Source organism: Columba livia, chromosome 9 (assembly GCF_036013475.1).
Source record: "Columba livia isolate bColLiv1 breed racing homer chromosome 9, bColLiv1.pat.W.v2, whole genome shotgun sequence".
Taxonomy (NCBI): Eukaryota; Metazoa; Chordata; class Aves; order Columbiformes; family Columbidae; genus Columba; species Columba livia.
Genome location: NC_088610.1, coordinates 23,115,555 through 23,133,586, shown reverse-complemented (window position 1 = coordinate 23,133,586; position 18,032 = coordinate 23,115,555). Strand labels below are relative to the sequence as shown.

The window sequence follows — 18,032 nt, the reverse complement described above, 5'->3', positions numbered from 1 at the left end:
AAATGATGCAGTTTGGAGTTAAATCCATAATTGAGTCAGTCATCAAACCATGTTTTGCAATCTCTACTGGAAGATGCAAATACTTTTGTCTCCTCAGCAAATTTAAGCCTAAGAAATAAACAAACTCTATTTCTAATAATTTTGTATACTCTTGACTAATATAATAAACCCCAGCTGCCAAGCTTTTTTGCACAGTAAGGTGAAAATACAGACCCGGAACTGTTGACTGAAGTGCTGCTTTTACCAGGAGAGCTTGCTGATATTCTCAAGACAGATGATATGAAGTAGGAAAAAGAAATACCAAGGGATTTTAGACCTTTGGAGAATTTAGTTTTCAAAACTGAAGCTCTCTGGTGACATGCGCTTCTAATGAATTGTCATTCCCATGTGGAGCTCACTCTTCTGTAATTGGGGAAAATCTTATATTGGACTGTTGCTCTTTGAAAGGCTCCATGTGGGGTTGATGTATGTGAACTTGAATTTCCTTTACTGAAAAATGTATTCATAGAGCAGATGGACACATGCTTTTATTGAACAGCACTAAATAGTAAATGTGAAGGCTATTTACTAAGGAAGCTTAAGTGTGATCATTCAGGAGTGTATATATATATCTCTTCATAACCATATACAGGTGTTTGCATGGTTCATAATTCATGAGGAAATACTAGAAAACTTATCTTCCTGAAAGAGCTGGCTCTGTGACTCCAGTTAAAAGCAAGTGTACTTCTAATTTATTTTCAGCAAGTTCTGTTTGTATCAGCCATCAATTTAGGAATTGTCCTAGTACTGAAAGTGTTTCTGTATAGAACAATCTCTATGTTGACTGTTTTAAAATAGGCATGTTTCTGACAAAACTTTTAGAACCACTTGAGTGATATTACGTAGATTTTCAAACACTTGAGAGCTCAAAATTACAGTAGTTACCACAGTTTATTTTTTCCTGTTTTAAGTTTGTTCCCTGTTGGATTCAAGAGTTTCTAGCCGCCTCAGTAGCAAACAGGGGTTACGCATTGATCTTCCACACCAAGCTGTGGCAAAAAGGTAGTTTACATATGCACTAGACCTTTAGATCTTAACTGGAGCAGATGTTAAGCTACACTTTCGAATTCTGTCTTCATCCACATCAGTAATCTACAGTCAGAACTTTACTTGCTCAAAGTAATTTAAAAGTGCTCTTTTCCATAATTTCAGGGATGTTTGGTTTTGTTTTTTAAACTTGTCTGGTTCACCATTAAGTCAATAATGGGAAGCATTATTAATGTAGAGGTATGGTTTGAATTTCTCTAGCAGGGTCCATGAGGCTTGTTTAACAGCATTTTGTGATTTGATGAAGTTTCAATTGTTCTCTGCAATTCCACTACTCTTGCTTAAGGGTGTCTCTATTATAATAGTTAATTCTGGGTGTAGCAACTGTAGCTATTAATTTGCATCTTTTGCTATAAACATAGCTGCTAATTTAACTGCTCAAAAAGTTGAGTTTTTGTCTGGGGGGATAACAAATCTCTGTCTTGGATAAATCTCTGTGCATCTACTACATCTTTTTATCAAAAGAGAACCAAAAATCCTTGAGGAAAAAAATCTCCTTGGATAGTATTAGGAAAATACTATGGGGTAGTATGTTGTAGGGCACTTATTCTGCAGTGTGGCTGTAGAAATGTTTAGTATCTGCTTTCCTTGTATTGAATACATGAAGTATGTAAATAACCTTGATGTGTCTGGAAGATGGAGGCTGTGTCACACAAAGCCTCTGCTTGTAGATGTGAGTTAGCCAGGGTGTAGACATGGGTGGTGCATGGCTTTTATCATTAAAATATGCAATTAAATAGAAAGAAGTTATTTTGTCTTGAAGTATTCTGCTGAAGTGTTACATCTCTTTTTGGAGAGAGAAAATAGAAAAAGAATCTTTGAAATGAAGTTAATAAATACTGAAAAACATTGGTTTTAGTTGTGGGGGCTTTTTACCTTCTTACTCTTCTCACCATATAAAGGTGCATTTTCACATGATCACACTTGACAGCAGTATTTCCCTTCCTTCTGCTCCTCTGTTGGGACTTCAGCTTCTTAGTTTTAGAAACTTAAGACGCTATTCTTTATCTTTATTTGGCCCAGAATCTGGTATGGCAAATAGTGTTGCTTTATCAGAAGACTGGCCTAAGTGAAGTTGCGGGGGGGGGGGGTGCGGAAAAGAGCGTTCTTTGGTCACAAAGTAGAGATTTGCTTAATTCTTCTCTTTTGATGCTTTGAGTATTTACTTTCACATACAAGTTGCAATAGTTCTGGATATGCTTGTTAGGCATTCAATAGATAAAGGTTATGGAAGGTGAATCTTTAGAACAATTTAGAACTCTTAGTAATTCCCAAGTCTTACTAAAAAGACTTTAATATCTTCTTGTCGGCATTGAATTTGAAGCTCTCAGGGACTCGGGTACTCAGCTTTGTTTAATATATTAAAAAGTATGTTTCTGCTTGATAGTGTGAAGCAAATCAAACTGTTAGATTGTGTGGACTTTATCATCAGTATCTCAGTAGATTGTTTCTGAAATGAAGCTACTGGTTGCTGTGTTTCCCTGCTTACATTTCATTCTGCAAACTGCAGTAGTCCTTCTAGTCCTTTTCCATTCCACTGATTCGTAACGTTCTCTGAAGACATTTTTGTAGGATTTCTTGCCGCTTTTTTTTTTTAATCACCCCTTCACTGGTGTTCGTGTGTTTTATACAAATGAGGGTTTGAGTATTCTAAGGAGTTGTCTCAAGCCATGTATAGACAAATGAAAGCAAAATGGACACATTTCTTCTGTATGGTACCTAAATAATAATTTGTCTCTGGAGTCCAGTAAAGTTCCAGTTCAATCATGAGTGAACTGAGAAGGAAAGATGGTTTGGGATTTATGTACCTAAAGAGTAGCACTTGAGTTGGGAGGGACGTAGATGCACTTGAGGAATGGGTCAGCAGAACCTTTCTGAAGACTGGCAAGGAGACGTGCAGATTTCTCCATGTGTGGCCACAGCCTCATGGATTTGGACAAGCTGCAAAGTGAGTGACTGAAGAGGACCTGAGAGTTACAGTGAATGCCAAACTGAATGTGAACAAGCAATATATTCTCCTTATAAATAAGATAAACTGCATATTGGGTGAAACTAGGAGTATCCCCAGCAGATTCAGCTGTGAGTTAATTTTTTTTTTCCCCACTAAGATTAGTGTTAGTTCAGCAGGTCCTGATATAATAGCCAGCTGTAGAATATCTTGATATTTAGGATTGACAAGCATGAAAGGCCTTTTTTGCTTTTGAACTGCTTTTCCTTTGTTGTGTTTTAGTATTTGTCATCCTCTGTTATATCTTTTGTTTCCTGACAAAATGGTAGCTCCAAAGTAAAGCATCATCAGTCATCACTTCTGCATGAAAACCAAGCTGGATGTGTTTCGGTCAGTTAAGATGAATTGTTGTTATCATAGTGACTCACAGTAGCAAAAACAGTCTGGGTTAGTTATAAACTAAATGCAGGTCTTGCCAAATGCTAAGCAAGAGTCAAGATGAATATACTGGTAATTCAGAGGGAGGAAGAATATTGCTTTATTATTAAAATATTGCAAGTAAATTTTAACTTAAAGCAAAACCATGGAAATCATGGCAGCAGACCAAATCCTGGTTATCTTCTATAATAACTGGGATTTGGTTGCAGTCTGCCAAGCATCCTCCTAGTGCAGTTGGTTGCTTCTGTGTTCGTTTTGAAGTAAACTTCCAGAAATGTGCTGTGCAAGTTGCTTTTGTGAGGTGCAGAAAGGGAATCGTTCTAGGCTGTTTTACTTGTGAAAGCAGTTTGCTCTGGCCAAAGTGGTAAAGCAGGACTTGTCTCTTCAGTCCTGTGAACTAAAGTATTTTGACTTTTTAATGACATATGTAAGCTCCTGTCTTCTGTAAATCTGTCTGCTTTGGAATGAGTCAGGTGTTTAGTTTGGACATAAATGAGGAATGTTTGAGAATTATTTGGTTATTAGGTATTTATTTAGCGCCTGAAATCCAAAATTTGAAGAAAGTGTTAAATGTACATGTGACTGCTGTGCTGTTAAGCAGGATCGACTGTTGAGGACAGTCCCCCAGGCTCTGTAACTGGAGACTTTCAGACTGACTGAAGTTTATTCCCTGATAGCCTGTTCTCCCTTGGGCTTTTAGGTGTCTTCATTTGTCTGGGTGCTTTCTCTGCTGCTTCTGAGGTTCTTGGGCGTAGTGTGTTTGTATGGGGAACTTCAGAGGTGTAGGGCTTTTGTCAATTAAATATCAGCCACTGCTTCTCTTCCTGCAGAGAATGAACCCTTTGAACCAAAAACTGTGTCAAAGTAATCCCATTTTGCCAGGCCTTGTTCGCTGTACAGTGAAACATAGTTGTTTTCTTGATAGGTATGTTAGAAATGTTACATGTTTTATCATTTCAGACTCCATATCGTGTGTGTGTGTTATGGTTATGTTAAAAATATGAAGGTTTAAGCTTAATGGGGAAACTGCGCGTAATGAAAGTACACAACTGAAGTTAAAGGGGAAAAAAAGTACTTCTGTGGTTTTTAGGTCCTTGATCGTGCCAGTGTAGTAGATTGATGGCTGGGTATGAAACAGAAATCATTGAAATATCTCCAAATACTGTGGTTTTGGGCAGAGTGGTTTATTTTACTTAACTAATGGTTAATTTGAGGATCTGTTTCTGTGTTTTTGATGAAGACGTAGGATATTTATTTATTTTCATTTGCTGTTGGAATAGAATGACTGAAATGAGGAAAGCTGCCGAATCCTCTTCCCCCCACTTTGCATGGTCAGAATTTAAAACCCTATTTCTAGGAAAGTTTTTATCACAAATAGAATACGACAGAGGGCGGATGCTAATGTATGTTGGCAGTACTGCAGGAGAGCCCTGGGGAAATGTGCTTGCTGCAGAGAGCAGTAATGTTGCTTGCTAGCAGACTTGTATAATATAGGTCAGTATTTGTGTCTTAACTTTTGTGATTTGGTGTGTTCTGGGCCTCCGGCACCTGTGGATAATTAAAGAGTCTATTCTCAGATTGCAAGAATGGTCTTATTTTTCTTAGGTTTAAACTTGCTATACTCATGCCTGCATGTCCTTAGAATTTTTTTTTTAGTCTGCGTCTAAAAATGCAGCAAACTACATGCTACTTGCTCGTGTTGTGTCTTATGTAATTCAAAGGTGGGAATAAGATTTTTTTTAAATACTCTTAAGGACAAGAATCTTATACGTTTTTGTTTTTTTTTCTTCTCTCCTGTTAAAAAGCTTTTTAAATCTACTTTTGACAAAAGTTTATTATTTCATGACCACAGGGTTAAGTTGGGCAACTTTGCACTTTGTTGTTGCATCTCATTGACTGATGCAGACTTTCTTTACCATTGGGGTGTATGATGTTTTTACAAAAAGTGATGATCTGTTAACTTGGTTCAAAGTCAAGACAGGCCACAGAATGGCTTCGAACATGAGAATGTATTTTTGAACTCATTTTATATGCTTAGGATGACCACTATCCTTCATGAATAGTGGGAAAAATTATCATCTAGTTATAGAACTGTAAATCAATAAAGATCCATAGCATTCTTTCTGGACTAAAATTGTTCAGATGTAGCACTTCTGATGAAGCAGCTCTATCCAAAATCTATGATCTAAAAATGGACTGTTAAAAAAAAAAAAAGTACTTGTAAAATTGAGATTGAGTGCCTCATACAGGTGTACGATTTTCAGCCTTCAGGTGATCTTGTTTTGTAAATCTGAGTAAATGGTGGTGGTTGTTGTTTTTCCCAATACAGTGGGAAATTGATATACAAAGCAATTCCAGGAATCAGTCAACTTAAGATATTCTTCAATACATAGGCAAATTGGCATGATTTTTTTCTTTTTCATAATTTTTTGGTGTTTTCAGAATGGAATTATCTAGTGTACTGTGAAGTAAGCTTATGATCAGTCTTCAGAAAAATTATCACAACTGCATAGAGCAGCAGCAAAGTCACCTCTGCTGTGAGAGTTTAATTCATTGGCAGACATGTGAGTTAGTTTCATTAGATTTCAAATGTATTTTCAGAAAAATGCGATGGAACCTTGCTGCTGCTAGTGCTGTTTTGCAGTGGTTTTAGTAATGTGAGTTTCTAATACTTGTAGAATATAAGCATATTCGCTTCAGTGAATGAAGCAAGGGAGATACATTAACACAGATTCAAAACAAATCTTTTGTTCAGGTTCATTTCCTATTTGAAAGCAGAATTATTTTTGAATACCTAATTAGGCAGTTTAACACATTAGGAATACCATTTACCTGAGATTGCATGGTTTGCAAAAGTGAAGAATGGGTTTTTTTTCTATGTAACTCCCTACCTGGTGATTTTATAGTTTCAAGAAATGCCAGGCAGTCTAACAGTCTCTCACTCTTTTCATCCCTTAAAACAGCGTGGCTGGCTCTGTTCCTTTGTAGTAAAAAAATTGTGTGTACATGCTTGTTTATTCCTTTTATTTTCTAAAACATGAAAAAAAAAAAGCTGAAGATAGCAAAACCAGAACATTTTCTGTCTGGAATATGTCCTTCTGCATAATTCTTCTGCACTGGGCAGAGGTACAATTACCAGGTCAGGAAGAAGATTGGATGATGAGACCAAGAAAGCACTTTCCTGCATGTATTGTGAATGTTGCAGAAGGGGAAGGGCTGGGAGCATCCACTGCTGCTCTCCAGAGCAGAGATGCACATTCTTCCAAACCAGGAAAGGAGGGAGAAGGTTTTTTTAAACTCAGTGTTGATACTGTGTAAAAGTGGGAAGGGAATAACATGAAATTGTATTTGATCTGATTTATTTTTTCAGAACAGGTGTGTTTATTCAGATGTGCTTACAGATTTAAAAAATGTAGGGGTGCATTTTTTCAGAGAGGGCCATTTACAATAGGACTTTCGAATTTACAGAGATGTTCCTTGTTACCTTGTAGAGGTAAATGTGCTTGTCCAGTCCAAGATGGCATTTGCTACTGATGTATTGAACAATAGACTTGTTACACTAATTTTGCATTGTAATGTTCTTATTTTATACTTTTGCCTCAAAAAGCTGGGGTGGTTCTTCTTTATTAGTGTGTTTTTTCACTGAATATCCTGAACAATTTGTTGAACTCCAATGTCCTACTGCAGTGCAAATAATTACTATTAATTTTTGCTGTTTCTGTTATACTAGAGAAGTCCTTGCTTTAAAACCTACAAGTAATTTAACTGTCTAATACGCATTTAAAGAAGTAGTTTCCAGATACACTCGGGGAGTCTTTCGCACGTGTTTTCCTTGGCTGGTTTGGCTATTTCAGGGGAATATCTTTGAAGCTGCAGCATGTTGTGTTGTACACTGAGGGCAGCTGAGGGTTTGCAAAGGAACCAGCTGCTGGTGCTGCCCAGAACAACCACCTGTGCTCCCACTTGGAAACAGGCTTTCCTTCTGACGTGCTCAGGTTGTTACGTGCTGCTCTGCACCCAAGTTGCTTGTGCGTCGGTGAAAAATGAATATGAAAGCATGTTTTAGTTACCAGTTATTGCACTTCATTATTTTATTATTACTTTTGGGGTAAACTGCATAAAATCTGTGAAGATAATATATAAATCAGATTTTTTTTTTTTCCCCTCTTAGTGTTAAACTATCCACAATAAGTGATGCATTTAAGTGATGGCTCTATTTTTCTCCAAACTTCACCTGATTAAACCAGTGTAGGAGGATGCTTTGATGTTTATTTTGCTTTCAGTAGCCTAATTTGTTTTATTTTGATGTAATGAAGTTGCGTGTGAATTGCTTTTATTGCACGATTTCAGGCAGGCAAGTCCAAATCTGTCAAATTTCAAAACTTATTGTGAGATTTATTTTTATATTAAAGAAACAGCCATACTCAAATAAGATGATACAGTAACAATGTTAATAAGTGAAATGCTGCTGTTATCCGTATAGCCTTATTTGAGTGCATGAACTAAGTGGTAACTGTTTTCTATAATGGGCTAATACTGTATGTGACTTGCCTTGTTTTAAAAAGCCAACGAACTCCACAAATTCATCTGTTTTGTGGCGCCATTCTGCCCTGGGTCATCCTCAGGTTTGTTTTTCATTTCTAACTCTGTTCTACAGCCACATCCCTCTGCTCACTTGATAGCTCTAGTAAAGCTGCCATCCTTATGGCACTGTTCGAGTGAATGAACGCTTGCTATGTGGCAAATGTATTTGTTGTTGGTTAGGGAACAGCAATGGACATCTTGGGTCCTTTCACAAGCTCCTTCAGTTCTCTTGTGCAGTTTCTTCTGCCCAGGTTTCTCTCAACTAAATTCTTTTTAATTTATCCTTTTTTAACCTGTGTCTATTTGTCATTCTCTCGTTCACTCTCTTTCTTGACTGACATTGCTCCTCAGTTGGTGTTTTTCTTTCTATAGTTACTCTTTCTGTATTTCTTCTAACTTTGGGCTGTTTAGTCCATCATCTGATCCTATTCCTGCCTTTGGTTTCATGTCAGATGTGCCTCCATTTATTCCTCAATTTGATTGCATTTTCCAGGCTTTCTTTTGTCATCAGCTGGAAAGTAAGCCCAGTTACTTCCAGTGTTTCTGAATGCCCTTAGCTTTGCTCAGTGACTTCATTATATATTCTCTGTATATACCCAAATGCGTAAAAGCTAGTCAGCTGTGAAGGGGTATTTGTGGGGACAGAAAGAGGGAAACTGACAGTCAGTTCTTTGAAAAGTCATGTTTCTGTTGCGAACAATGAGGATGCACAAAAAAGAAATTAAATTCACAGTTCCAGTTGTGATAAAAGTATAATGAACTAGAAGAAAATAGCAGTTAATTGGCAGCGTTACTATCCAGAAACAATAAGATGTGACCTATGCTTAATGTTGGAGAAAATCCCACTGTTGCTTCTAATTCTGTGCATTAAGGAAAAAACTGAGGCTTTCATTTAAACACTTCTTGGTGAACTCTAAATAAAAAAGCTCAAACAAAAAAAAAACAAAGTCTAGTACTTTGCTTAAAATAGGAAATCGGATGCTACTGCTCTGGATTACACATTATCCTCTATTTGTTTGCATGTTTCTACTCAAGTCTCCCAAATACAGCAGGAGCTTTAGTTATATAGAGGAGCTGACTTCAGATACTTTTTTTTTTTTAGCTCATACAAAAAAAGTAAAGGAGAACCTGTTGAGGTGTTGGTTTGTCCCAACAAAAGCAAAGTAGAATACTGGTAACTTAAATGTGTATATATGTCTGACTGGAGTAAAGGTTTTTGGAAATAATTACTCTGGTTCCTGTGTAACCTCATCTGGATGTTCCTGCTCCAGTGGGAGAATTGGACTGGATGAGCTTTCCAGGTCCCTTCTAATCCCTGACATTCTGGGATTCTGTGATTCATCTGATAACAGAATGTCTACAAAAAGCCTCCTTCATTTCTAAAGCTTTGTTTGGAAACTTCACTCTGTGTGTATATGCACGTGTCTATATGCATGTGCATACACTGGTTTTATAGATTCATATATATATGATGAATGCAAGCATGACTTGGGCATAAATATATGATGTGGATAAAATCACAATATTTGGGGCATTATTAAAAGAAAATGATCATGAGTAGCTGGTAAACAAAAATCATTTTCCACAGTTTGTAACTGCAAGTAGGAGGCTTTTTGTGTTAAAGGCAGTGACTTCAGAAGTTGGAGAAGCAGCTGGGAACATGAACAGAACATAAACCTTTCATTTTCCTAAAGCCCTGTCATTTCTCTTGTCATGTTGTAGTTGTGATGTCACTTGTTGTCATAACCATGAACTTGGAAGGGTGTGTAGGCGTGAAGAGGTGTAATTAACATGTGTATGCCTTTGGTCACCTTTTAAACAGTATTTTTTGCTGATGTTGATTGCTTGTTAAGTGAATATTGTTTATATTAATCTAAGATAGACACATGTTGCTGTAGTTTGGGGTATGTCCAATCTAAATTGATCCATATCGTAGCTGTTTATTTATTTGCCTCTGTAATTGAAAACTTTTCCTTGAGAGATTTCATCTTTTGAAAGATGAGAATAAATGATGAGTTAACTTGCTTTGGAATATTTCTCTAAAAAGACATTTGCAAATATATCTGATCAAAGTGATTTTGGAAGCCCCAGCGTATATCTTTGTATTCTTGGTCTCGATCTTGAAATTTATTTTTCCATGGTCTGTAAGAGAGTACAGTTGAGCAGGTTCGGAAAAAATGTCTTTTTCCCTCTGCTTTAAGTTACTGGTTGGTATAGACTTGAGACAGATTAGTACTGGAATTTTTTTCTGTTTTTCTGTGGTAGTGTTGGGGGTACCTGAGAAACTTCCTGCAAGAGACAGTTTTGATACCTTTTCCTTGCTTCAGGTGAGGTGAATGTTGTAGCTGTTGTGTTAGTGGTGTTATCATTGTGTTATTTGGAGAAGACATGGTGTCCTATTATACTGCCTGGTTTTGGGCAACTTTCAGCCACAAGATGGTTTGATTTGAAAGCTGGTCTCTTTTTCCAGTTATACGAGTTGGTCTAATAAAAGATGCTACTTCTGCCAGAGGTCTTAAATGTCCTTACCTCATTTAAGGAAACATGCTATTGGAGTTTGGACTTGCTTGTCTTGAATGGAGAGTGGTTGTAGTGGCTCTAGTTTGTTTTTTTCCCCTATACATTAGTAGTTTGTGTAGCTGATGGGCAGGTCTCATAGCCAGCTTCTTTGATAGCTGGCCTGACACACAGATTGAGTGGAAACAAGTGTGTGACTTGGAGTTTTGTAAAGCCCATGAAGGTTAATCCCTCCCTGTGCCAACAGACTGGCTGATTTTTAATGGGTGATCTGCTCCTTGTAATCATAAAGAGCATCTTAAGAAGAATCAAACCCCCCTTTTATGTCTGGCATTTCTATTGTAGCTTTACTTTGCCGTTTTAAAAATTGAAACAAAAAAGTGAGAGAAAATGTTAAGACTGGCAGTTGAAATAACTTTCCAGCTCTTTCAAATGGGGGATACAAGAGCTGTAACTAAATAGGAAAGTACATTCATGAATTTACAAACAGATTATTTCAACAACAACAGTTTTATTTCAATTGTTTTTATTAAATGCACTTTGTGTAGCCACTTCAGCCTTCATGCAAAGGAGGGCTTCTCAGCCTTTTTGCAGTCCCGTGATGACAGTGCTAGTTTATTTTGCTTTAAAAGTTTTGGCAAGCTACAAGTTCAGGTTAGGGGAGGAGTGCAAGTTGAAAAATGTAGTGAGCTCTCAGTGGTTCAGTGTCACTGCTTAGTCTGAAGTTAGTATATACTTTACAGACAGTATATATTGTAGTTTTCAACTGTGAAGAGGTTGCTGTGATTGATCTGATCATTTCAGGAATTTTGCAGACTGAAAAGTTATGTTTTAGTCTCATTTCCCTCTGCCATAAAAAAATCTAAATATGGACATTTTTTCAGTGCCCCTCACATTTTCTTAACATTTCCAGTGAGTCTTGTTGGGGGAAAGTTATGTTTGGTTATGTTTATCAAACCTTGATAAATATGTAACTATGTATTTTGTGCCAGTGGAATCGAAAGTATACCTACAGGTGGAATGTGGTCTGCGGTGTATTTACCATAAGTTATGTAAAGGGAATGCAAGTTTATTTTCAGGTCCTATAATAAGGTTTTGAGGCAGCACTTTGAAACTTTTTTCTTGTTAATAGTTTAATTTGTAACTAATATGGTGTTGCCTGTTGTATATTGAATCTAAAATATCATCTTCTGTTGACGAGTCTCACAGTTTCTTTAATTTACTTATACTGTGTTTATTGAGAACTCTCTTCCCACCCAGTTCCAGTTTAGGGATGGTAATGCAAATTTTATAGTGATCTGTTTCAGTACAAAGAACAAAGTAATTGACCATTTTAATGTCAGTGTTATGTAGCAGATGGGAATAATAATAATTGTTCAGAGGAACCTGCAAATATTTCTTCCCAATGGCCAGTGCTTTATGAAGTTGTTATTCATCCTTGGAAACCTCAGTTAGTGCAGATAGTAATATGAGATTTTTGTCATTATTGTGTAGTAACCTAGTGTTTCACTTCTTGCAGTCTTTCAGAAACAAGATCGCCATGGCCACAGAAATTGGCTCCCCGCCCCGATTTTTCCACATGCCGAGGTTCCAGCACCAGGCGCCTCGGCAGTTGTTCTACAAAAGACCCGATTTTGCCCAGCAGCAAGCAATGCAACAGCTTACGTTTGATGGCAAGCGGATGAGAAAAGCTGTGAACCGAAAGACCATCGACTACAATCCCTCTGTAATTAAATATTTAGAGGTTAGTTAATTTTCTGATTTAGTATGAAAAACTTTTTTCCTTGCTGAAACTTGGGATTGTGCTTTTCAGCGTCTGTAGAGCATTCTGGAATACCCTTGACATCTGCTGTATTTTCAAACTAAGTGATAAATGTCTGTAAACTTGGTGTAGTATGAATGCAAGGGGGTTTGGTCCTTGGTGATAAATTTGCACATATACACAGCTGATTTTGTAGTTTATGTAAGCACTAATTTTTACATCCTTCTTGGAATTCCAACTTGGGGTGTAATTGAGTGTCTTGCGTGATGTTCTGACTTTTCAGTAAACATAAAAACTTATTATGAATAATGTAATTGTTCTTATTTTTGGTTTGAAATAGTATTACGGTTTAAGGCAAGGCAGCAATAAACCGTGGCAGGGCTCCCTGTTATCCCCTCACTTCCTGCCACCCCTTTCCTTTAGATTGGAAAGATGATAAGAAAGATAAGGGGAAAGGAAGAGAGACTTAGACTTCAAGTTGGAGAGTTTTAAAGTGGTTTTACTAGTGCTACTAATAAATAGAGAATATATACAAAATATACAAACCCAATCTCGAATGCTCGATGTGGAGTTGTTGTCGCTCAGCAGCAGAGCTGGGGTGCGGAGCTGGCGGCTCCAGCAGCTGCAGCCCAGGCCCCCGGAAGTCATGGGCGGGACTTCACAGCAAACCGGAACCTGGTTGCAGGGATGCAGGGTCTGAGGCCTGTGGATCACAGGCAGACAGACAGGGGCCTCTCTGGATGCCGGCCATGGTCAGAGAGAGTGTGACCCTCGTGATCACCCTCTTATATAGGGGTATGACGATTATGGGATGGAATACTTCAGGTGGTCAGTTCTAGGCACCTGTTCCATCCACCTCTGCTCAAACACACCCCTCTCTCAATGGAACGTGAGAAAACTTATCAGAAATTTCTTGAAGTGGGAAAGAAACTATTATTCCTTTTTCTCCAAAACCAGGGCGGCATAAAAAAACAAAACACAACACATTTTCTCATCATTTTACTAAATAGCACTGCAACTTACACTGTAGTCTCTGGAAAAAATCCTTTCTGTACAGTTAATAGATATATAAAACTTCATGAAAGTTGTTCTGTTTCTGTAAAAATGCTTGTTTAGCTTTCCTGATGGGGTCCTATTAATTTCTTAAGAAATACAATTTGATGATGCGGATGTACTGTGCAAGTACTGGATATTAGCTCAGAAGCAACAGAATTAAATCTGTAAAGAAAGGAATTTTTGGAATCTCAGCAGCAGCGTTGCAAATACATGATGAAGTTAATTCAATCTGCTGTGGCCAGTGCATGATTTTAGCTCATAGGTGTTAACAATTGGAAGGTTTTCTTAATAGATTAAGTTATCTTCTAAGATATGTTAAAACACCAAACATCTAAAACATATTCCTGTATTTTAGGAATGCCCCAAAAAAGTTTCTGTTAGAAGTGAACTTATTCTAAAACTGTGATTTTAGTAGTTCTGGGCCCTTTCTCCTGTGGCAGAAATAACCACCCTCCAAAGTGGGTTTATTAAAACAAAACAAAAAAATCAGTACTCTATGTTCGGGACACTTCCACAAGATTGGGATATACTGGAATTCCTTTTCAGTCCCAGCATCAGTACTACTGGGTTAATTTGATGGGGTTCTATTAAAAAAAATAATTTTTACTTTTTTTTAATATGTAATTTGCTCATGTCTTAATTCTAGCAAACTGTAGTAGTGTATGCTGGAAAAGTTTTGCCCAGAATCTTAGCTTGTGGCTCTGATATGTACACAGCTACAAATTGCCAAAGTCTACAGCACAAAGCTGAAATAATTCGTAATTCATGTGAAGTGTTTTTTAAAAGGTTGTGTTTGACAGCTCATAAATTTAACTGTTACAATAATGTGGCTTATTACACAGGTCTGCTCCTTTCATATTGTTAAGCTGCAATTATAAATGCTTTAGTTTAATTTCTTGAATCTTCCGCTTATGCTGTACAAATTCTACAGATTTCCTGAGACAAAGCCTTTCAGCTGAGTTTATTCTAAAAGCCTTGGAGTGCTTTGGAATTTCCCAAATGGGCTGTCAATGAGTTCCTCATTTCTGTTGTTTAACAATGAAGTATAGTGGTGGTATGAACTAGGAGTTGTTTTCTTCTTTCCAGAATAGAGTATGGCAGAGAGACCAGCGAGATATGCGAGCCATCCAGCCTGACGCGGGATATTATAACGACGTAAGTAAATCCTTCCTATTGCCTGATGAGTTCTGTGGATAAAATTTGTCCACAAAATCCATTGGATTCTGCCTGTCAGCTGAGGTTATCTTTCTGTCTGCAAGAAGCTTAAACATAGGAAGGGTATCTTCACTCTGTATTATCTTGTTCTGTTGGAATTCATGTCCACAAAGGAGAAGCTGAAATTGGATATACTTTTGGTTTTGGTGTTTGTTTGTTTGTTTTTTTTTAATGCCCTGGAAGTCCAAAGCTGCCCTTGAATGTCCTGGTTCTGGATGTTTGTGATGGTAAATCGGGCAGACTTTTGAACACTTCTACTGACTTCTGATAATATCCCTGCAAATGAAAAACCTGCTATTACAGAAATGTGTGTTCAGAACGTATGCTTTTCTTGCAGTTTCTGGTTAGGAATGTCGTTAGTAAATCTTTTGTTTCTTCTCTCGTAGTTGGTCCCTCCTATAGGAATGCTGAACAACCCTATGAATGCTGTAACAACAAAATTTGTTCGGACATCCACTAATAAAGTAAAATGCCCAGTGTTTGTTGTCAGGGTGAGTATAGTGTTTGATTTACTAAGTTGTATTGTCTTAATTTAAATTAGAGTGATACTCTTAACCGAAGAAAGAAACAAGAAAAGTTAGAGCATTTCCAACTAAAACTAGTCTGTGGAATGTATGCACTGCTGCTGTGCCTGGTCTTTCTGTGGTGGGATTTAGGAATTTAAAGGGTAAGGTCTGAGTACAAAGTAATTATTACTCTCTGAGTTCAGGTGTGCTTCCTACATTTTAATTCTTTTTAATTTGTGGAGGCTAATATATCTTGAGTCACAGAAAAAAGGCAAGTTAGTCTCTGCCATTTGACTCTTGTAGCATCATTTTTTTCTATTTTGTTAGCAGTATAGTTTATTATGCATGTTGTGTGCTAGAAATGTTTCGGTGCCAATAAGCTGCTTCTTCTCTAACGACTAGACTTTTTTCATTGCTTTTATAGTGGGCTTTGTCCTGGTCTTACAAAAGTCAAAAGCCCTCTGGCACAAGTCTGCATTTTTGTCCTATCTTATATCCTCTAGAAGGTCATTTGGTAAATTCCAATTTTGCAAATTCCCTGGAAGAAGCTTATGACCTATTTGGAGGATTGTGAAGGTATATTTGAACGTTATATTTGCACAGTTTAGTTAAATTTCTCTTTTGCAGTGGACTCCTGAGGGGAGACGCTTGGTCACTGGTGCATCTAGTGGAGAGTTCACTTTATGGAATGGACTGACTTTCAATTTCGAAACGATATTGCAGGTAAATGTGTCAAGATTTCTGTGTATTTCTTTGAGGTATTGGAGCATGTTTTAGGAACACATCTTCACCCCGCTCATCATGGATCTGTAGTCTAAGTGCAGTAATGGGAGCCTTAGGGGTCTTTTTTTGTTACGCTGCTCGGACCCCATGTCAGACTATGGCTGTAAGCCATTAATTTAGTGCTTCTCATTTCATTTCCATATGCTGTGCTGTTCTCAAGAACACACTGTTAGTATTTGTAGTAATAAACACTCTGGAAATAAAACGCAAAATACTCTTCATTTGTTATTTAGAAAGAAGACCTTGGTGTACAGAGCAAGGGATTTTTTTTTTTCCCCATAGTAACATCTTGAGTGTAATAGATCATTGTTTTAATTTCTTTGTTGCAGCTGTTAAGTAGGAACTGTACTAACTTTTGTGTTTGTGTGGGTCGGATAGTGTTTGAACATGTTTGCTAGAAGTTTTGTTTCTGAATTTACAGGCTCACGACAGCCCTGTAAGGGCTATGACTTGGTCACACAATGATATGTGGATGCTGACAGCAGACCACGGGGGATATGTGAAATACTGGCAGTCCAACATGAACAACGTCAAGATGTTCCAGGCACATAAGGAGGCGATTAGAGAGGCCAGGTTTATACACAATATACCATTTTCTGTAGTACCTATTGCCATGATTAGACTGTTCTCTAAGTGTATTCTGGGTGCAGAAATGCATGGGTTCTGTCAGATTCTGGGAAACTTCCTGCACCACATAAACACAATCCTTTCTTTTGTTTCCACATTCTCACCGTTTTGCTGGCACCTTTCTGAATTAGTATTGTCCCAGTATCCGCCTCTGCAATATGTTAGAGATGTATTTGTCTGCCGCATTTTGCACTGGTATTCTTTTCATTTTTATATGGTGACGATGTGTATCAGTTATTCCTTTTTATACGCACTGTGTAAGACAACAATTTCATTCCAAATAAAGAATTCAGTCTTTAATAATCTAACTGAATAAAATATAAAGCCTTCAGAAATAAAACACCTGCATAGTTCTCACAAAATAATAAAACGCTAAATAAAGTGAAGAACTGCTTGGCTCGGTGAAGCCAAGACTTCCAGTAAAACTAAATACCCACGCAGACTGCCACATACAGAAGTCTAATGTTAATCCTGAATGGGTTCTTCAAGCTTGAAACTGTAAGCAAGCCATTGAAAAGAAGACTGTAGGATATTCTCTTGGTTCAGTGTTGATGCCGCAGTTGTGCAAATGTCTATATAAAGAACGGAATCTAAAGTGATACTGTCAGTAAGGTGTAAATGAAGGATGTTTCTAAAGAAAACCTGCACATAATCTTTAGTAAGCTACGGAAATGTTTTTAAAGTAAGCCTGAATGAACCAAATGAAGAACCAAAATGAAGCCAAAGCAGTGTTTCTTCGGGTTCAGGTGCTGGCCCTTGGTGCTAAAGGTTCACTGCCGCAAAACCACTTTCCACTAAAGTCACCATTTTTCTCTGATAGGGTGCAGCATTTTCTGCCAGAGTTTGGTTATGAGAAGTGCTTACATTGGATTCAGTTACTGTCTGATTATTGTGGCCATACACTGAATTTCTCTGCTATTTTAAGCCCTTTCCTGATCATAAAGATCTAGGATTTCCCGAGGGCTCCCTCGTGGTCTTTCTCTGCACCAGAGAGGAAGTGAGTGCCTGTCAGTTGCTGGAGATGTCCTGGCCCCAATCCCATGGCTAAATGGCTCCTTGCTTTTCCAGTGACTTCCGTCAAGCGACATTGTCTGCTCAATCTGGAAGCTGCTTCTGTCTCTGTAGGATTCTTTTTATGGTGTTGATGGGTTGTGTATAATAAGAGGAGGTTTTTCCAAATTAGTTTTACGATAAGTGGTATACTCATTTTATGTACAATTTTTTTCAGCAGCTAATCCAACTAGCATTTTCCTGTAACCAGCTTTCCCTTATTTTTGCTTCTCTGCTGCAAAGCACCTGTTGCTGAAGAGGAGTTTTTTTCCTAAGAACTGTTCTCCTGTGCTTCTACACAGTGTTACTTTCTTATGGTATAACCAAACATGAAAATCTAGGGTGACAGTTATCAAATCGTATTGATGTTACTTCTCATCCTGCAGAGAAGGCGCTACCGTGTGCAGTCATGGGTAGGAAGGTGCTAAGAATAAATTCTGGATTTTTTCCTCAATTGACA

General features: G+C 37.6%; 1 protein-coding gene across 7 annotated transcripts in view; it reads left to right on the top strand.

Moving 5' to 3' along the window:
* WDR33 (WD repeat domain 33) overlaps window positions 1–18,032 on the top strand; it is a 71,412-nt gene that overhangs the window by 5,826 nt on the left and 47,554 nt on the right. For all 7 annotated transcript variants that reach the window (XM_065073206.1, XM_065073203.1, XM_065073200.1 and 4 more), the window contains exons 2-6: window positions 12,093–12,317; window positions 14,478–14,546; window positions 14,993–15,097; window positions 15,740–15,835; window positions 16,317–16,468. In XM_065073206.1, the coding sequence (XP_064929278.1) occupies window positions 12,114–12,317; window positions 14,478–14,546; window positions 14,993–15,097; window positions 15,740–15,835; window positions 16,317–16,468 (626 nt within the window). In that variant the 5' untranslated portion in view covers window positions 12,093–12,113. The remainder of the gene's footprint in view (window positions 1–12,092; window positions 12,318–14,477; window positions 14,547–14,992; window positions 15,098–15,739; window positions 15,836–16,316; window positions 16,469–18,032) is intronic.